The sequence below is a fragment of the Mus caroli genome, chromosome 15, assembly GCF_900094665.2.
Source record: "Mus caroli chromosome 15, CAROLI_EIJ_v1.1, whole genome shotgun sequence".
NCBI lineage: Eukaryota > Metazoa > Chordata > Mammalia > Rodentia > Muridae > Mus > Mus caroli.
This window is the reverse complement of record NC_034584.1, coordinates 26,612,790-26,633,944: the sequence shown is the minus strand read 5'-3', so window position 1 is coordinate 26,633,944 and position 21,155 is coordinate 26,612,790. Positions and strand designations below refer to the sequence as shown.

General features: G+C 40.9%; 1 protein-coding gene across 3 annotated transcripts in view; it reads left to right on the top strand.

Annotated features, from left to right (window-relative positions):
- Positions 1 to 21,155, top strand: part of March6 (membrane associated ring-CH-type finger 6) — a 75,246-nt gene that overhangs the window by 47,752 nt on the left and 6,339 nt on the right. For 2 of the 3 annotated variants that reach the window (XM_021184199.2, XM_021184202.2), the window contains exons 16-24: positions 765 to 884; positions 1,090 to 1,190; positions 3,132 to 3,269; positions 5,057 to 5,258; positions 7,506 to 7,575; positions 11,512 to 11,693; positions 13,711 to 13,845; positions 15,594 to 15,683; positions 18,017 to 18,149. In XM_021184199.2, the coding sequence (XP_021039858.1) occupies positions 765 to 884; positions 1,090 to 1,190; positions 3,132 to 3,269; positions 5,057 to 5,258; positions 7,506 to 7,575; positions 11,512 to 11,693; positions 13,711 to 13,845; positions 15,594 to 15,683; positions 18,017 to 18,149 (1,171 nt within the window). Of the gene's footprint in view, positions 1 to 764; positions 885 to 1,089; positions 1,191 to 3,131; positions 3,270 to 5,056; positions 5,259 to 7,505; positions 7,576 to 11,496; positions 11,694 to 13,710; positions 13,846 to 15,593; positions 15,684 to 18,016; positions 18,150 to 21,155 lie in introns of all 3 variants that reach the window. The other variant, XM_021184198.2, reaches the window with a different exon arrangement.

The following is a 21,155-nucleotide window of genomic DNA, read 5'->3' as shown; positions in this document are numbered from 1 at the left end:
TACGGGGCTTGGTGTAGCGCTGGACATCATCCCCAAGAGAGGTTTTATCGGATTGAAATATGAAGTATTTAGGAAGAGGCACTTGAATTATAGAGGAGCAGTGGGGATCCTTTATGATCACAGGCCACTTGCCAGGTAGCTGCTGCCTTCACAGATCATGTTCTGAGTGATTTAAAGATGAGAGGAGGTTAGTATTTCCTTACTGTACACCTAGCTCTATGCACACCAGATTCTATGCTGTACCCTGGGGTAATACTGAGGTACAAGACAATTCCTATCCTTCTCCATTCCTGGGAGTTAATAAAGATTTTGAAAAATTAGCTTACTCTGCTAAGACTGTTGGTGGAGGAGAAGGCCAATGAAGGCAGTGGGGATGGACTGTGAAATCACAGATTGAATGTCATTTGTGCTTTAATCTGTACAAGGTTTTCGGACAGTAGGAGGTGGGCCTGAGTCTTTTCCCTTAATCATGCAATGTATAGTAATGTTTGTATGTTTTTACCTCAGTGATCCAGATTTCTTGATAAATTGTTTTCAGCGAGGTTTTCCAGTTTATGATTAAAAGCATCAAAGGTCAATAAAAGCACAATAGCTTGATAGTTTCTGGCTAAGGAACTTCTTTTTTCCATGAATTGTCAGGGTTGAATTTTAGGTGCCAAAAATAACTTTAGGACCTTGTTTTTGTTTTTTTGTTGTTGTTGTTAATTTTCAGATGCACATAGAGATGTTACTAAGTATCTATCATACTTGAAATATATTCACAGGTACTTCGACCTGGTGTCTTATGGTTTCTGAGGAATTTGAACGATCCAGATTTTAATCCAGTACAGGAAATGATTCACTTGCCCATTTATAGACATCTCCGAAGATTTATTTTGTCAGTGGTAAGCAGGTCTTTTTATTTAAAAAAAAAAAAAAATCAAGGCATGCTACCTATTAGCTTCATACAGTGTTTTTGTTGTTTGTATTCTTTTAGATTGGGAGGACTGGGAGAACATACTGACTATATTTACCTAACCCTGTGGAACATACTTACCAAGTGTAGTTTCCTAGACTCACAGTAGGGTTGTGCCTTGTTTCTTATTACAGATTGTCTTTGGCTCCATTGTACTTCTGATGCTCTGGCTTCCTATACGTATAATTAAGAGTCTCTTGCCTAATTTTCTTCCTTACAATGTCATGCTCTACAGGTAAGGGTTTTGGGGGGTTATTTTGGTGGTTTGGGGATTGAACTCACTGCCTAGCATCCTAAGCAAGTATTATACTACTGAGCAACATCTCTAAGTCTGTAGATAAGTTCTTAAAACTTAGGAAAGCTGTCATTTATCCCTGCTGGGGATCTAATATTCATTTTACATTAAACATTGTATGTGGTAGTCCCATCTTGCCATACTTCTGACAGTTACATTTTTCTTCTCCCTCCCCTCCTCCCAAGACAGGCTTCTCAGTGTAGCCCTGGCTGCTTGGAACTCACTCTGTTAGTCAGGCTGGCCTCAAACGCAGAGATCTCCCTGCCTTTGCCTTCCAAGTGCTGGGACTAAAGGCTTGTGCCTCCACCACCTGCTCAATACATTTCTTTCAAGGGATGACTTATTTCATTTGTTTAAGAAGATTATTTTTTAAGCCACACTTACGGAGAATTACTAACATTGTTTTTTCTTTGTGTACACCTTTAACTATGTACTAAAAGCAAGACTCAAGGCTTTCATCATTTTGTATTAAACTTTCCAGTGACTTTATTACCCCATAGTTCACCTTAAGCTATGAGGAATGAGATTGCTTCCTCAAATTTACTTGTCCTGTTAGTTCGTCCTTAAGAACTTAGACGAATGTTACCACTCAGTCGTTTAGTTTCCATTTCCCTTTGCTCTCCATTATCATCACAGTCTCATCTCTGCTGGCTCTGGGTTTTCTGAAAGGTAGATTGTACTAATCCTGTGTTAAAACATTGTCAGTAGCTCTCCATAGGAGAGGTTACATTTATAGGCAAGAAGACAGGCTTTAGTATAGATGGAATACATAGTATGCTTAATACTCACTACTGTTCTAGGGAAAAGAAAGGAGCAGAAAGAATAGAGAATGTCCAGGAGGGGTCTTAATTTATAAGGAGTAACAGGAAAAGACTGAGGTGACAAGTTAGGGCAAGCCCTGAAAGAAGGTGAGGTTGGAGTCCTGAACCAAGTGGATCAGGCAGGCACACTAGCACCCACATTTGTTTGACAGACTAGTTTGGCTAAGAAGGAGAAAGCAAAGTAGTTAGCTCTGAAGTGAGAGAAGACCTTGAAAGCAGCTCTTTGAGTTTGGAGGCTATAACAGGCACTTTGATGTTTAGTCAGAAGAATTGGATAGCTTGTAGAAGGCTATGCAGGTCACTGTGCCTCGTGGTGATCAGAGATAGAGTGAGAGCGCTGGGAAGACAATGTGAGAGGATCCTGGTGGAGATGAAGGAGGCACCATCGGAGGCTAAGAATCAGTTAGGATTGATAATGTTAAGTGTCAAGGACTCTATTGGTGTGGATGTAAGCTGTAAAGACACGAGAAATTACTTCTGTAAAGAAGTCAGGAAATCAGAAATCCTGTTCTTAGCATGGGAGAATGTAGAGTTACATGTATTGAGAGATAAGTGATTAATAGAGAGATAGCAGGATTAATAGTTTGATAGATGCTTGGTCACATCAGCGTGCATCACTGAGTTCCACTGTGGATATGCAAGTTAGGAGTCGGGGAAGAAATCTCTACTACTGTAGATAAAGGTGGTATTCCAGCCAGAAGAGTCACAGTCATACAAAGAATAAGCTAGGCTGAGAATGAGGACAATACTTGGGCCCTCGTGCTTCTAGACTGGGGAGTCAAAGGGGGAGCAGCTGTTTGGAAGCTGTTGAAAGGGTGAGCAGCTCTGTAGCACACTGCTGTCACAGCACAAATGAGCATCACAGCATGGTTGTTGGTGGACACCAAGGAATCAGGAACAGCTTCAGTGGGGTTTAGGAGGATAGCCTCACTGACTTGGAGAGAATGGGAGGAAAGGCTATAAAGACAAGTTCATTTGACTTTGGAGATTTGTTATCGGAATAGATGTTTTATAAATTATAATAGGGTTCATGTAGTAAACCTGGCTTTTTGTATTGTAGTGATGCTCCGGTGAGTGAGCTGTCCCTTGAGCTGCTCCTACTGCAGGTTGTCTTGCCAGCATTGCTGGAACAGGGACACACGAGGCAGTGGCTGAAGGGGCTTGTGCGTGCATGGACTGTTACTGCTGGATACTTGCTGTGAGTATGGCAGCTGACTCTGTGGGCATCTATGTTATCTGTGTCTATAACCTTTTTTTTCTAAAGCCAGGGCCTCATGCATACTGTACAAATGCTATACTACAGAGTAACAACTACAGCCCCATATTTTATTTTTAATTTTGAGGCATATTCTTACCCAAGCTGTCCTCAACCCTAGAATCTTTGTACCCTAGTCTTCTTAGTGCTGAGCATACAGGTATGCGCCACTATGGCCAGTCTTGTTTTATAACCTTTCTGAAAGAAGTGTGTTCTGTGTTCCACTCGGTAAAGCCTAGTTTCAGAAGCTGCAGAGATAGCTCAGCAGTAAGCGTGCCTGCTATTCTTCCAGAGGACCCAGTTCATTGCCCAGCACTGATGTCAGGTTGCTCACAGTGGCCTTTGAGTCCAGATCCGGGGATCTGATACGTTTTCTAGCTCTGTGGGCACCCACAGTGCATGTGGCATACAGATACATACATGCACTCAAATAAAACCTCTTAGAAAACCCTCATTTTAATATGAAACAATTGAGTGCTGTCTGGAATTAGCTCCACAGAGTGAAACGTTTTTCTTCTTCATTAATGACTGCTGTGTCTCCTGCAGAAGCGACAAACAATTCAGACAAGAGCAGCACTGGGGAGAAGGGCAGTCAGTGTTCAATCATCAAATATAACCAAGTCTATAACCACAGTCATATACCATACTGTGCACGCTGTGGTTACCCATCCAAGGAGGGTCTGTGTACACTGTCCCCCTTGTGTAGGCTCACTGCTGTTCCTTTTGTGTTAATAGATGTGACAGACAAAGGGATTGGGTTTGGGTCAGTGCAGTTATACTACATGGCGTCTTCTATGGAGATGTGACAGTACCATCAATGCATACTTGCTTCAAAGTTAAAAATGCAGTGCATTTAAAGACTACTTTGTACTTATTTTAAGGATTCTATCCCTGCTATCTAGACTAAATGCTAAATGCTAAGATTTGATTTCTTTTTTGTTACTTAGTTACTTTTTGTGTTATGGAAAAAAAAATACTCAACAGAAGCAGCTTAAGGGAGTATTTATTTTGACTTATGTTTTCAGGGTAGACCCCATTGTGGTGGGGAAGTCTTGGCAGCAGAAGCTCCAAGTTTCTGTTCACATTAAATCTGCATGCACAAAGCAGAGAGTGAGGGATGCTGGTTTGTCTCCTACAGCTTGCTTACCCAGTTTATTCTGTCCAGGATCCCTGTCCTGTTGAGGGAATGGTGTCATCTACTTTTAGGATGAGTCTTACCACCTCAGTGTAATTTAGATATACTTTCACTGGCATTCCAAAGGCTTGTATGCATATAGAAATTTCTGTGAAATACTTGGCACAGTATGGTATATGACTGTGGATATAGACTTGGTTATATTTGATGATTGAACACTGACTGCCCTTCTCCCCAGTGCTGCTCTTGTCTGAATTGTTTGTCGCTTCTGCAGGAGACACAGCAGTCATTAATGAAGAAGAAAAACGTTTCACTCTGTGGAGCTAATGCTGACTGCTTTCCTCTAAATCACTGACTTCTCAGTTGTTTGGGGAGGAAACATAGAATAGGTTGAATTTGTGGAGTGTCCCACAAGCTAGCTAACAGAGTTGGAAGGGTATGATTTGAAGCAGACATTAGCATTTAGTTCAGATAGCAGGAGTAATGCTCTCTATATCATCCCCATACATCTTTTCTACCCTTTAAGAAAATATGTCACACTTGTTAATGTCACTCTGGCCTGAAATGAGACTCACTGGTGTTAACTTTTGTGTAGGGACCTTCATTCCTACTTACTGGGAGACCAGGAAGAAAACGAGAACAGTGCAAATCAGCAGGTCAACAATAACCAGCCTGCAAGAAACAATAATGCTGTTCCTGCTGGGGAAGGTCTGCATGCAGCCCACCAAGCCATACTCCAGCAGGGAGGACCTGTTGGCTTTCAGCCTTACCGCCGGCCTTTAAATTTCCCACTCAGGGTAAGTCCATATAGCCTGAGTTCTGTAAATTGGTTTTTAATTGAGAATTAGTGCTGTTAAAATTGGTGCTGTGTAGCTATGACATAAGGTTCCTAGAAAGAAACTTGTATTACTCTCATTGTGCAGCTTAAATGTTCAAAATAAGTTTGTTGGGTTTTGAAGGTGGGTACTATGTGGGGCTCAGATTCCATGGACTTTATTTCTTGTTTGAGAGAAAAAGATCATAAATTAGAAGCTAGCATGATGGATAACATTTCAGCGTGTGTCAGCAACTGTAATGATATGTTATGTTGACCTCTTATTTAATTCCCACTTACAGCAGCTATTGAGTCAGAACAGAAATGTATTCCTCAGTAGCGCAGAGAAGCACGAAGCACAATACAGTGAGTGTGGGTTGTGCACTTATGGCCTTCATGGCTCCGCACTCTGGCTTCTGCCCATCCCAGAGTGTTGTATGTCACAGCTTCCCTTGTCCCTCACCTCTCCTCTGTGTACAGCATCTCCTAAATGTATTCAGTTACCATGTCCAGTGTGTCCTTAGGGCCTGGCATGCGAGATGTGGGTGGTCATCTCATGTTGATAGCTAATGAAACTGAAGACCAGTTAGGCCTATTCCATCATCTCGAAGCTAGCAGCCAGTGTGTGTGATTCAAAGTCTTGTTAGACATTTACTCTGATGATTAGTACCATTTATATGTAATTTGTTATATTTCAAATCCCTGTTTTAATGGTTTGAGATTGTGAGTGATCATTTTGAAATTTTGGTAGATGATTGAAATATCTCATCTTTGGTTCTTTTTCTGTAAAAATAGTCGACGTCTTATTTTTGGGTTACTGTAGGTCATATGTAGCCATTGTGTAAACATATCTTGAGTGTCAGATATTTTGGATGTTTGATAAGGCTGTAGAGATTATGTGTGCAGTCTTTGTCCTAAAACTACTTTTAGACTACTTTGAGAGATTAAAAAGCAAAACCAAACAGTAGCAAATTTGGGTTCTTAGAGTAGACGGTTTGCAGAGCACTGTTACTGCTCTTGGGCAGGGGCCACTGGTTTGTAGTACAGGTGTGTAGAAATCTTCATGGAGGAGCTGATAATAAGCTGCCTTGAATGAGAGAGGACAAACATTTTTTAAAAAGGCAAGTAGAAAGGGCATTCCAGGCATATTGGACATGGCAAGCTTGGAGCTGCAGGGAACTGAGTATATTTAGAGGGTGGTATCTATACAGAGGAGAAGTGAAGGGCAGGGAAGCGATGGCAGGCAAGACTTCTGGATAGGCAGCAGCTGAGTGGAGAGCCTTGAACATTGTGTGTACTGTAGTTGGCACTCAAGATATTTATATTTCCTGCTTCTGTCCCCATTGAGAAATACATCTGTTCTGAAGCAGTAGCTTATTCTAAAAAGTGTTGCTTATAATGATAAAGGAAACAAAAAGATCTTTTCTTCCCGTGTCTGTGAGTCTTAAAAGCAGATCTCATAGTTAAGCACCTGTTTTACTTTTCCCTGTTCTTCATGTGGCCCTCTTGCTCGGGTTGTTACGGGGCACATCAGAGACAGAATCACTAAGGGCTTTTCAGGCGGGCAAAGCTGTAGTCTTATCTGAAAGCTGTAGCCTTGTGATCTTGGAGAAGGTGGGTAAGGTAGAAAGTGAGCTTCTGTCAGCCCTGGAGAAGGGGTCTCCTCTTCCTTGTGTGCTGCTGTTCCATTGGTACTTCCCAGTACAGAAGCCATTGGCTATGTGCATGTATTTACAGTTAAGATTAGTGAAAATAAAACTTCAAGTTCTGTTATTACATTGTATTATTCACATGTCATGGGCTCAATAGCCACATGGGCCAGTGACTGCTGTGCTGGACAGTGCAGAACCGGATGTCTCTGTCAGCACACAGAATATTCTAATTGAGTAGCAAAGTTGCTGAGTTTAGAACAATGGGTATTTTAAATTTGTTAACTTTGGGTGAGTTTTGTGTGATCCTGAGTGTAAATATATTTGTTTCTTTCTTTGGGGTATATCTGATCTTGTGAAAATGGACACTAATTGTCTGAGGACTCTACCCGAAAGCACAGGTGCAGGCTGTCTTCTGCTCCTTTTTCTTTCTCTCCTCGACACTGGGAGTACAGTGGCATATGTCTTGTGCCCAGTGGAGTGGCGGAATTTTACAGTGGGGGTGTTATGTGGATTTGAGGAGTATCAGAGTATACTGAGGGCATAGGAACCACTTACGAACTTTGTGTTTTGCATTGCAGATATTTCTGCTGATTGTCTTCATGTGCATAACACTGCTAATTGCCAGCCTCATTTGCCTTACTTTACCAGGTATGAATTTATCCTAGCTTCCAGCTGTTGAATGTTAAGACTCTTTTCTCAAAACATGTCATATCAAATAGAAACTGGGAATACAGTCCTAATGTTTGGTTTATAGGCTATTTTCATCTAGTTGGACTCCATAGACCCACAGGTTCCAGAAACATGAGTCTATTGCAGAGCACACACTACAGTATCTCTGTTTTCATAGTATGTCGCTGTGTGGGTTTTGAAAGTCATTTAAAAAGTTAGACTTTTTACTAAAATCTAGGATTTATAAGTGTTGCCCTTCCCTGACATTGACCTTGTTAGAAATGTCAACCAGTGTTTCTTCATCTAACAAGGAAGCCACTCCTGGTTGGATATAATAGCTTGCAATCCTCTCCAAAGATGCCCTGGATAGGATAGAGTCCAGTGCCATTGACAAGTCATAGAATAGCTTGTCCTCTGCGCTCACGACATTCCAAATCAGGCTGATAGCTGTTATCCACCACGTGGTGTATTGAGCACTTGTTTTGATTATACTACTAAGCTAATAATTGTATAATAATTTGTATTAAATATTTGGTCCCATGAGTTATGAGTAGGGAAGAACAATTAGGTACATTAAAATTAAAGTGATGTTTCTTTAAAAAAAAAAACAAGGCAAAGAAAGCAAACATTTCTATTTATTTATTTATTTATTTGGTTGGTTGGTTTTTCAAGACAGGGTTTCTCTGTATAGTCCTGGCTGTCCTGGCACTCACTCTGTAGACCAGGCTGGCCTCGAACTCAGAAATCCGCCTGCCTCTGCCTCCCGAGTGCTGGGATTAAAGATGTTGAGCCACCACGCCCGGCGCAAACATTTTTTAAATTGAAGAAATTGTGGAAAAAAAAAGAAAAGAAATGGTGATTTTTTTTTTTTAAATCTTCATTTGGTAAAAAGTGAAGTTGTACTATTTCTGTGTAGAGACTAATCATTTTTAGAGATTTTTTGAGAATTTTTTGTTGATTCACTCCCCATTCTTCTAACTTCTCCCAGATCTCCTTACCTCCCTAAATTCCCAGGTTTGTTTCCTTTTCTTTTTCTTTTTCTTTCCTTTTTTTTTAACTTTAATAACTGATCTAGCCCAGTTAGTACTGCCTGTGTACTATTGGATGTGAGACCTTCTTCCTTCCTGTGTAGGTTAGCAGTTTTCAACCTGTAGATCACAGCCCCTTTGGGGATCACATAACAGATATTTAATTACAATTCATAACAGTAGCAAAAATTACAGTTAAAAATTACAGATAAGGTTGGGGGTCAGCACAACACGAGGAACTGTACTAAAGGGTGGTAACACTAGGACGGTTGAGAACCACTGCTCTAGATGTTTGTCAGCCTATCAGGGTCTACACCCTTAAAAAAGAAGAGACTTTTCCCTGGTATCTGCCATAGTCCCCAGTTAGGATCACGATGGGCTCATGAGCTCCTTCCTGTGGATGCAGGAAGCTGATGAGCCTGATCCTGTCATACTGTGTGCCAGCAGATACTGCTGCTGTGGGTTCCCAAGTGCCAAGGTCCAGTTTTGCTGTGGTTGGCACTTTCAGCTCCCTCTTCCTCAGTGATTTCTGAGCATGGGGAATAGGGGTGTGCGTGATACAGATGGCCTCTTTGCTAAGCACTTTACGTGAAGACTTCTGACCTTGTAAGACTGCTTTAAGGTCCTTGTCCTTTTCACATCACAGCTGGCTAGCTACCTAGCTATAGTGTGAACATACGGCTTTTATGTTCCATTTCCATGCTCTTATTGGAATTTTAAAAGTCAATAAAACCGGTGCAATGTTGGCACATTCTTTAATCCCAGCACTTCAGAGGCAGAGGCAGAGGCAGGAGGGTCTCTTGATTTTGAAGCCAGTCTGGTCTACAGATTTCTGGGATAGGAAGCGATAACACAAACCCTGTCTCAAAAAAACAAAAACAACAATAAAAATAAAAGAATTTTTTATGCTTTAATTTAGTAATGTATTTCAACATTGTTGCACACTGTTAAACATTTCCCTTAAATCTGTTGTAGCATAGTAGAAGAGTAATTTAAGTTCATAACAGAAGAGCTTTGACAGGGCACATTTGAGGGTAATGAGGCCTGCTTCCTTCTCTAGGTTACCTCTTAACTACAACATAACTTGTGAACCCATCTGCCCTCTCAAAAAGAGAAGGAAGGGGAGAAAGAGAGAAAGGATGGGAGGGGTAAAGCAATGGAGGGAGAGAAGAATAGAAATGAGCTATTAAATGTAGCACTAATCTAAAATCTCAGAGGCAAACTGTAAAGTAGACATTTGTATACAGTGTAGATACAAGTGTCAGTGGTGATTTTGGTGTCTTAGAATTAATATGCACATTTACTTGTATCATGGAACAAATATATCTGTCCTCTTTTTCTTGTGGATTGAACCCCAGGGCTCACAATGGTTGACTACACTCCTGGTCCAGTTTTTATTTGTCTTTAAGAGAGCTATTTTCATATACAGACTATTTTGTGAGTTGATAAGAAGTCTGTTTATCATATAGCTTGTAATACTTGACTGTGAGGTTAGCCTAGTTTGACTAGAAAATAATATACAGTTCATCAAGCAAAACCAGGAGCTTACTCATGGAGACATGCATTCAAATATATCTATCTCCATACTATGTAACTAGTGAGTCAAGCTTTTCTCCCTCTTCTTCCTCTTCTTCCTTCTCCCTTTCCTCCCCTCTTTTCCTCTCTCCTTCCTCCTCTTCCTTTTTCTTCCTTCATTCCTCCTCCTTCCTTCCTTTTTTTCTCTTTCCCTCTTCCTTCCTTCCTTCCTTCCTTCCTTCCTTCCTTCCTTCCTTCCTTCCTTCCTCCCTTCTCCTTCTTTCTTTTTCCCTCCCCTTTTTCCTCTAACTCCCCCACCCCCCAGAGTCAGGATTTTTCTGTGTAGCCTCAGCTGCTCTGGAACTTGCTCTGTAGGCCAGGCAGGCCTGGAACTCAGAGATCCACCTGTTCCTGCATTGCAAGTGCCAGAATTAATGGCATGCACTGCCATGCCCATCCCTGTAGTCTTTCAAATGGATGTTGTGTATTTATGTTGGACGAGAGATTAACCCTTGGAGAATGACTGAGACGATAGATAGGAAATGCTTAGCACACTGACCCTCTATCTAGGTATTCAGATAATATTAGGAAAACAGTCCAGAACAAACAGAACACTAGAGACTTATTCATCTCTCAAGCCTTGTTGAGAATCAGTTATGTAAAGAAAGTATTAAAAAAAAAAATCTGCTTGAGCACTTAACTGTGTGGTTGCTCCAGAGCTGCACTGTGACTCACACTTGAAAGCCCAGCACTCAGGACACCAAGGCAGGAGGGTCACTTTTGAGTTTGAGACCACCCTGGACTACAGTGTGAAACCCTGTCTCACAACAAAAGACAAAGCTCAAAACTGACGATCTTTAGGAAGATCTCAAGTCTGTATTTTACTGTTCCATGTTGGTGTTGATTTTTTTTAAAAAAAAGTTTATACAGTATTCTTTGATGCTGTGTTTTGAAATGTTATTGTGTCTACTTCTTTATTTTAAAAAGCTTAGTTTTTTGTGCTAATGAATGGATCATTTGGGAAAAAACCCAAATTGTAATGTATCTATAAAAAGTATTGATAGCACAAATAATAGAAAACTTGTGTCTTTATTATATTAGCATAATAACTTCAGTTGGCAATAAAAAGTAACAGAAGCACAAATATTCATAACATCCCAGGCCAGAATAAATTTGTAAGTGGCCTGGCAGATCAGGACACTCAGTTCATTGACTCTCTCTGTTTTGGGTGTTTCTTAACCAAGTAATTCTATTTCCTAAAGGGTTGTTGGTTGTTTTTGTTTATTTTGATGTGAAAATATTTATAGAACGTCAAGATTACAGTTCTCTTTACCTAGCCACATGTCTCATTTGTCAGCCTTTCTATTTTCAGTATTTGCTGGCCGTTGGTTAATGTCATTTTGGACGGGGACTGCCAAAATCCATGAGCTGTACACAGCTGCTTGTGGTCTCTATGTGTGTTGGCTAACCATAAGGGCTGTGACAGTGCTGGTGGCCTGGATGCCCCAGGGACGAAGAGTGATTTTCCAGAAGGTTAAAGAGTGGTCTCTCATGGTAGGTTTCTGGAATAAGAGATTGATCTTATTGATGATCATAAATACTTTAACAGCTATTTCCCATTTGTTTTCTTACTGTGTTACTAATTTTCAGGAGAGTTATCTTTTTATCAGAAAGCACATTTGTTTAAGATGGTAACTTTCTATTTCACTGGAACCATAGTTCTAGAAGTACCCAGACATACATACTTAAGAGTCAACCAGAAGGGGCTGGAGAAATGGCTCAGTGGTTAAGAGCACTGGCTGCTCTTTCAGAGGTCTTGAGTTCAATTCCCAGCAACCACATGGTAGATCACAAACATCTGTAATGGGGATCCGGTGCCCTTGTCTGGTGTGTGTGGAGAAAGCAATGGTATACTCACATAAATAAAATAATCTTTAAGTGGGGGAGGGGATAGGGAGTTTTTGGAGGGGAAACAGGAAATGGGACATTTGAAATGTAAATAAAGTAAATAAGTTTAAAAAAAGTCACTCAGAATCGTGAGCTGCTAAGTAATCTGGTGAAAAAACTAAGAATTACAGAAAGTGCTATTGGAGATGGGAATGCACAGCTAGGAAAGTCATTCTGAAAACCTGAGTGTGGAATGAATTCCTGTCCACACCGTTGGCTGGGCTAGGAAATATGCTAGGCACGTCTCTGCCTGCTTATAGGGCAATCAGCTCTGCATTTTATATCTGACTTTATATTTTGCTTTCTCTTGGAGTTTATACATTTATATTTATGCTGAAACCATTTTTAATGCTTTAAACATATTATTTGCACATACTATTTGATACCACATGTTAACTTGGTAATACCTGTGGATATGTAGTTTGTTCTAATCAGAATAGCAAATTCCACCCAGCAAATTTTCCATCATTGTACAATTATGTCTGTAGTGAGAAATTTATTGTAGATTGAGTGGAGGAGGTTAAATTGCTATTTAGTCCATGGGTAATGAAGCACTTACTACCTATATTTAAAATACAGAGAACAGCTAAGTTTAGTTTTATTTGGTAATTTATCCTATCTTCACAAATGCCATGTAAAGAGGTACTATGTGTTCCACTAATACCATGTTTGGTCATATGCAAGAGTATCCACTGAAGCCACCTTAAAAAAGAGGTCACCAGAACACTGACTTCATTGTCAGTATTTTTGTAGCTTCTTTTACTTTGTATCAGTTTATTCTTATTTTGCTACTTAATCCAAATTTTAAAGCTGCATTATGAATACATTTGCTGTAGCTGCTAATGTAATGAACAGATAGGCAACATTTCTTGATTAAAAAAAAAAAAAAGACTATTCTGATTGGCTTGATGAATTACTTCAACTGGAGTTAGGATGAGTTACCGGTTTTCCTGAAGGCTCACAAATCAGCTTATGAGTTAGGTTGCTTTGGGACCAGTGTTTTGACAAATCAGTGTATTTGCAGGAAGATTAAAGTCAAGTGCTGAGAAGGATATTTGGAGGAAAGCATCATAGTCATTTTGTTAACTGTATCTAACAGTAAATGAAACTTGGGGGGGGGGGATCCCTTTTATAACAACAATCAGTAGTTATGTTAGGTTTTTATAACAGCAGTCAGTAGTGATGTTAGGTTCTTTACAGCTTGAGCTCTACACTTAATGGGGTTGGATGACTCAGCTTATAAAGCTCTTGCCGAAAGCTGGAGACCAAGATTCAGTCCCCAGAATCCATATAACACGTTGGGTGTAGAACGTACTTTTATAATCTCAGTGATGAAGAGGCAGAGACAGGAGGTTCTTGGGGTTTACTTGCTGAACAGTCTACTCTTCTGTGCCATTGAGGCATTCTTTGTCAAAGGAGGGGATGACATTTAAGATTGTCCTCTGGCCCCCATTTTCATGTGTACACATGGACACCTATGCATTTAAAAAAAGAAATTCCACTGAAATATATAACATAAAATGTGTTGGGAATCAGGTCAAAGAGGAAAGCAAGCCTGAAAGTAGAATACAGTTTGTCAAGAGGAAAGATTCTCTGTAATGATTGTGTGCCTTGTTCCTGCTAGATAATGAAGACTTTGATAGTTGCTGTGCTGCTGGCTGGGGTTGTCCCACTGCTCCTCGGGCTCCTGTTTGAGCTGGTTATTGTTGCTCCCCTGAGGGTCCCTCTTGATCAGACTCCCCTTTTCTACCCTTGGCAGGTAAATGTCTATGTTATCCTTGTGATTATTGCTAATTATGTGGGATCAGAAAAAAATAGTTTTTGAGTATTATTTTACACAGTTGTTTTAGGAAGATTGTTTTTTTTTTTTTATTCTAGGAACCCATGTAAAGTTGTTGAAGTAATTTCTTTTACTCTTGGTTTTAAGATACAAAAGCTATATAAACTCCTTTCTCAGAATAGTTTATGATTAAAGGTTGCCCTCCCCTGAGCTGGCTGTCCAGGACTGACCACACAGCTGCCTTGACCATGCATGTGCTGCTTCCTCTCTCCCTGAATAAGTAACGAATTCAAAAGCTTAAATAAAGGAGTATTTGGTGCCATGGCAAGGATTTACGGTTCTAAGCAGCGACTAGTACTTGTAGGGTTTGATGTGCAGAGTCTAAAATGTCTGCATGAGATGGGGGCGGGGTGGTCACTGGCTAGCTGAAGGAGAGGGATGGAGGCAGTGTGCCACTACCATGGTTTCAGCGGTAGTAGGAATAGAAAACAGTCTGGATCTGGTAACAGCTCTGGAAACCCAAATGCCTAAGCTTCAACACAAGTCTTTGAAATATTTTCTTTAGGCCAAAAATGTGTTATTGCAACATAAGTTATCCCAGGCCATAGTAATAACACAGGACAAGCAATAACCATAGCTGATTAAATAACAGCATTCATTCTACTTCCTTACTGGGGTCTCCATTAGTGCCCACACTTGTCTGTATTTTCTTGAGGAAATCATGGAGATTTCTAAAAGATAGAAGATTATTTTGCTCAACTTGCGCTTTTACATATTAATCTCCTCATCATTTTTTTTTATTAGTCTTTTGAGAGTTTGTGCAATGCATTTTGATCGTATCTCTTCCTTCACCCCACTCTTGGAAGATTCGTTTCCCCTTCCCTAACCTAGCCCTAACCTTGTGGCCTTTGGGGTTGTGATTTTTTTTTTTTTTGGTTTTTCGAAACAGGGTTTCTCTGTATAGCCCTGGCTGTCCTGGAACTCACTTTGTAGACCAGGCTGGCCTTGAACTCAGAAATCTGCCTGCCTCTGCCTCCCAAGTGCTGGGATTAAAGGCGTGTGCCACCACTGCCCGGCTGGGGTGGTGATCTTTTTAATCCATCAAATATGAGCTGACCAAGTACTTTTGAATGTGTGGCTTTTACCTACTGTCTTAGTCAGGGTTTCTATTCCTGCACAAACATCATGACCAAGAAGCAGTTGGGGAGGAAAGGGTTTATTCAGCTTACACTTTCCACATTGCTGTTGATCGCCAAAGGATGTCAGGACTGGAACTCAAGCAGGTCAGGAAGCAAGAGCTGATGCAGAGGCCGTGGAGGGATGTTCTTTACTGGCTTGCTTCCCCTGACTTGCTCAGCCTGCTCTCTTATAGAACCGAGATTACCAGCCCCGAGATGGCACCACCCACAAGGGGACCTCCCCACTTTATCACTAATTGAGAAAATGCCTTACAGCTGGATCTCGTGGAGGCATTTCCCCAACTGAAGCTCCTTTCTCTGTGATAACTCCAGCCTGTGTCAAGTTGACACAAAACTAGCCAGTACACCCACCAATGGTAGAGCTCTTAAAGAGAACTGTCTCCTAGAAGCTAGCAGCAATCAGTAGCTTAGCTAAGTGTTACCAGTCCTGGGCAGCTTCTGTTCCAAAACTAAACAGCTTTTTTGATAGGCTTACCTTTATGGTCAGTGAAGATGTGTTAAGTATTCTTTATTTTTCTCTAATCATAGGACTGGGCGCTGGGAGTGCTGCATGCCAAAATTATCGCAGCTATAACTCTTATGGGTCCTCAGTGGTGGTTGAAAACTGTCATTGAACAGGTAAGAAGCCAATTTCATAGAAAGAGACTTTGAAACGGGTTATGGTTGTATTTTGCTAATGGAATTTTTGTTTTTATGTTTCTGCTTTTCTTAGCTCTATTTTCATTAGTGTGCACATACAGCTTTTTTTCTTTTTTTAAATGTGTGTGTGTGTGTGTGTGTCCAGCTGTCTGGCTAAGTGTGCTTATGTAAGGACAACTTCTAGGAGTTGGTTTTCTCCTTCCACTGTGAGTGTTGGGGATTGAATAGGTTGTCAGGGTTTTGCATAGCAAGTGCTTTTACCCACTTGATCAACTTTGGCTGGCCTCTTTTGGGGGGGGGAGGATAAGGGATGGAAGTGGGTTTTGAGGCCAGGTTTCCCTGTATAGCCCTGGCTGTCCTGGAACTCACTCTGTAGAGCAGGCTTTCCTTGAACTTGGAGATCTGTCTCTCTTCCTCCAGAGTGCTGGGATTAAAGGCATGTGTCACAATGCCATTCTCCTTTTAAAAAGAGGAGACAGTTTTGTTTTCTTATACTATGGGTGTTAAAATAGCTTATGTCTTGAGAATGAGTAATTATTAAAGAAGTAGCTTTAAATTCTAGCTGGTACAATGTTTTTAAGAAACATTAACAAATTTTTAAGGAACTTATAAGCCAAAAGAAATGGGGATTTGAAACTGCAGCCCGCCTACTGGGAGAAGAGGAACAAATGTTGATAAAGTCTAATTAATAGCCATGTCTGCTGCTTCATCCCTTCAGTTGCAGCACTTGAGATGTGGAGGCAGGGGGCTCTTGTATTCAAAGTCACCCTCAGCCAAATAGCTAGTTTGGGGACAACTGGGCCATATGAGACCCTGTTTAAGAAGGCCTGGGGGCAGTGTATAATGAGGTTTCTCTGGTCCTTTCTCGGTAGGTCTACAAAGGTTCAAGTTGTCTATAGCTGACCTTTGCCCTTCTTAGTAAGGGTTAGGAGGGGGAACCACCTTTTGTACCATCTTTCTCTGTAAAGAGGGGCAGGAGGGATTGAGTGCTTTCTTGCATGTGGTGCTGCAGTGCTTATTCTGGCTTCTCGTTTCTGTCCGTCACTCATAACTCACTCGAGGGTTAAACAGTAAGTTAAAATATCTGTAACTTTGACTAAGGTAGAGGTAAGGCTGACCCTCGTCATCTTTCCACTGCAGATATTCTGATGAAACTTAGTATTCATATTTCTAAGCCTGTACCAGATAAAAGGAAGTTACTATTGGTATAACAGATAGGAGCAGGGCTGCTTAGGAATGCTCTGATTACATACCATCCAAGACTGTTTGTTCTGATGTGAAACTAGCAGGTAACTTGGTTATCATAGTGCTAACCCTGAAAAAAAAAAGTAGATTGTGCTTTTGACCACTAATCAATAGCTCATTTCAGGGAAAAAAACAAAAAACAAAAACCTTGTCCATATAGCCCTATTAAATATTGCAGTACATTCTTCTTTAAATTTTAGTTATCTAGAAAATGTACTCAAGGATAGCTTAGACTTTTTATTCTTAGCAAATTGCTAAAAAGGTAAGGTCTTGCAGGTCCATGGCAGTTAAGATCCACCCAAAGGCAGTATACACAAGAAAATCAGAGTAGTCTTGGACCTTCCAGCCATTGATTCTTAGATCAAGAGTGGGGCTAGGAAGTAGTACATCAGAAGGCCACTGTGTGTGGCAACATATCCCTTCACAATAGAATTAGGACACTGTCCATTGGAAAGTCTCCCAGTTGAAACTGGACTTTCAAAGAAGTCTGGAAATAGAGTTTATTAGTAGCTGGAAGCTAAGAAATGTTGTTGATGTTTGTGGGATCTCCTTGTCTGCTGCATTAGTTTAGACTGAGGAGGGGGATGGGGAGTGAGAAATTGTAGTAATTGGGGCCATTGAGAAACCTTGGGGTGCCTGCTCCTTAGTGCTAATGCATTGATTGGGTTACTGTCAGAGATGGAAGATGTCTGCAAACCTAGGAGTGGTGGGTTGAGTTGGACTACACCCTGGCTTCCAATGAGCTAGCTTTGAGTGAAGCCGAAAGAAGAACATGAGGGCAGTTCTGTCTTTTCTCTGTTAGAACTGTACTATCTATTTTTAAGGTTTCCTACTTCGATCCATTTTTTTCTGCATTACTACGTAGTAGCTTTTTCTTAAGATAATTGGGGTTTCCTGAGTGCCACAGCACTCATGTGAAGATCAGAGGATGACTTGAGGGAGTCCTCTCTGCTGCCATGTGGGTCCCAGGAATCTAACTCAGGTTGGTCTTGGTAACAGTCACCGTTATCTGCTGATCATTCAATGGCCCACACCTAACCATTAACCATTACTTTTTAATGTTTCAGGTTTACGCAAATGGCATTCGTAACATCGACCTTCACTATATCATTCGTAAGCTGGCAGCTCCAGTGATCTCTGTGCTCTTACTTTCCCTGTGTATACCATATGTCATAGCTTCTGGCGTGGTTCCTTTATTAGGTGGGTAATGCTGGTTGTGAACCTTTCAAAGATACTTTCATTAGAACATTAAAACACACACACACAAAGTTCAAAAAAGAGTTTGCTGTAATTTTGGCTGTTTAGAATAGCCTACTTCTTTTTTTATAGTATGTTTATTGAGGTATATTAGTTTTCCCATTGATAGTATGTAGATTGAAGAGTTACAATTTGGGGCTAGAGAGATGGCTTAGCGGTTAAGAGCACTAACTGCTCTTCCAAAGGTCCTGAGTTCAATTCTCAGCAACCACATGGTGGCTCACAACCATCTGTAATAGGATCTGATACCCTCTTCTGGTGTGTCTGAAGGCAGATACAATGCTCTCATATACATAAAACTAAATAAATCTTTAAAAAAAAAAAGAGTCACAATTTGATTTCCACACTTAAATCTTTTCTTACATGTTCATGTGTGTATTAGAAATTTCTTAGTGAGGGTATGTGATGCATGCCTAGTAATCCCAGCATTCAGTAGGCTGAAGCTTTAAGATTGTAAGTTTGAGACCAGTTTGTGCTACACATCAAGACCCTGTCTCAGTAGAGAAGGGAAAAATAGATTTTATTGTACCTCTTGGAAAACACTTTTTGTTGTTGTTGTTGTTTTGGTTTTTTTTTTCTTCCCAAGACAGGCTGTCCTGGAACTAGCTCTGTAGACAAGACTGTCCTCAAACTCCTGCCTGCCTCTGTCTCTGCCTCCTGAGTCCTGGGATTAAGGGCACATGCTGCTGCCCTGGAAACAAAAGGAGTAGTGGTAGTAAATGAATAAAATTAGTAGTAAAGTGCTTATTGGCACTGTCTTGGTGCTATACATAGTTTATTACTTTGTGTGTGTGTGTGTGTGTGAGAGAGAGAGAGAGAGAGAGAGAGAGAGAGAGAGAGAGAGAGAGAGAGAGAGAGAGAGAGAGAGAGAGAGAGAGAGAGAGAGCAGTTTCAGATAGCATTACTTGGGAAACAATAAGGAACTGTCCACCTTATTTTGAAATGTTATTTTATTGACTCAGAGCTCACTTTTAGGCAAAGCTGGCTAGCTGTTGAGCCCTAAGGATTTATGTTTCTGCCTCTGCAGCAGTGTTATTACAGGCATGACCATCACACCAAGATTTTCTATGTAGATTTAGGGGTCAGACCCAGGCCCTCCACTGTTAGCCCATCTTCCCCAACTCCTGTATGTTGTTCTTAGAGGATTTTTTGAAGGTTTTATCAATTTCAATTTAAAGATGAGGAAATTGAAGTTCATAGAGATTGCGCATCTTCCACAAATTGTAGATTTTAAGGAAGGAAGATTCCAGCTATGCTGGGTTCCAGATTGCACAGGTCTTTCACTACAGTGGAGGAGTGATGTTTGGATTATACCAGTTATGAGGCTTAGTCTCTTACTTTCTTTGAAATACTTCCTCTGCCTTTAAAGCCTTCCCTGTTTGAAAGAAGAGTTAAAGCTCATAAGCTAAAATTTGAAAAGGAAGTATTTGATTGTTATAAAAATGAATACATGTTTTTTTGATGTTCTGTGTTTGGAAGTGTGGGAAGGCAGTCTCAAGCTGCCTTTGAACTTGCTGTGTAGATGACAGAGACCTTGAGTTTTTCATCCTCCTGCCTGTGTCTCCCTATTGCTGGCTATCTTAGTTAGGGTTTTTTTGCTGTTGAAAAGACACTATGACCAATATAACTCTTATGGAAAACATAATTGGAGCTGGCTTAATTTCAGAGGTTTAGTCCATTATTATCATCGTGCATGGCAGCATCTAGCTAGACTTGGTGCTGGAGAAGGAGCTGAGAGGTCTATATCTTGATTTGAATTCAACAGGAGACTGACTGTGTTTCACACTTGGTGTAGCTTGAGTGTATAATGACTTCAAAATCTGCCTCCACAGTGACACACTTCCTCCAACAAGGCCACACCTCCTAATAGTGCCACTTCCAATGGGCCAAGCATTCACACATGAGTCTGTGGGGGCCATTCCTATTAAAGTACCACACTGGGGTTATAGATGTGTGCCATTTTGCCTGGTTTTATGCTGTGGTACAGAGTATGGAACCCAGGGTTCTGTTCATACTAGCCAACCACTCTAGCATTTTCCATCCCTGGTCAGCTCTTTCACTGTATAGGCACAGTCCTTGTCATTGAACTTAAGGCCTCACACAGACTAGGCAAGCACCTGTTCCCTGCTCTATAAAAGCACAGGATTTTAGGTTTTTAAATGGTGACAGAGCTGAAGTATGTAAATGAAACTACCAACTTCTTGTGGAGTCGTGATGAAACTCTTAGAGCACCTGCCTGTCCTCCCTTATGTCACATAAGAGAGAAACAGGTGGTAGCACGAGGCTAGCAGAGTATTTGTGGAAGCCTCTCTGCTGCACCCAGAGCCCTCTTCCTAAAGAAAAGAAGACAGGAGCACAAAACCACTTGGTTGGTTTGGTTTGTTTTTTTGTTTTTTTTTCAAGACAGGGTTTCTCTGTATAGCTCTTGCTGTCCTGGAACTCACTTTGTAGACCAGGCTGGCCTCGAACTCAGAAATCTGCCTGCCTCTGCCTCACAAGTGCTGGAATTAAAGGCGTGTGCCACCACGCCCGGCGAAAACCACTTTTATTTATTCACTCTCCACTAGTTTAAATCTGGGAAGGGCATAGCATCACACGGATTCTATGTCTAATGCCTGTTGCGGGAAGGTTGCTTTGGAGTTTGGCGTGATTCATGCTAGGTTTCTGTGAGCCCAACTTTCTTTTCCACAGATCACTCTGGTTTTGTTTCAATTGTCTCCAGAGTCACTGTATTGGTTTTGTTTTTGTTTTTTTGCCTTATTCACAAATACACATAAGCACATCTCTTGCCTAAGTGGAACTCAGTTTCATCTTGGGCATAAACACCTTCAATTTTAGGAAGAGCCAGGTGCTCTCTTTGGTTCTGGCTTGTAGCCAGCAAAAATGGCCTTGCATCAAAGCTTTCCAGACAAATTGGTTTTTTTAGAAGTCCTGTTCCCAGCCAGTCTC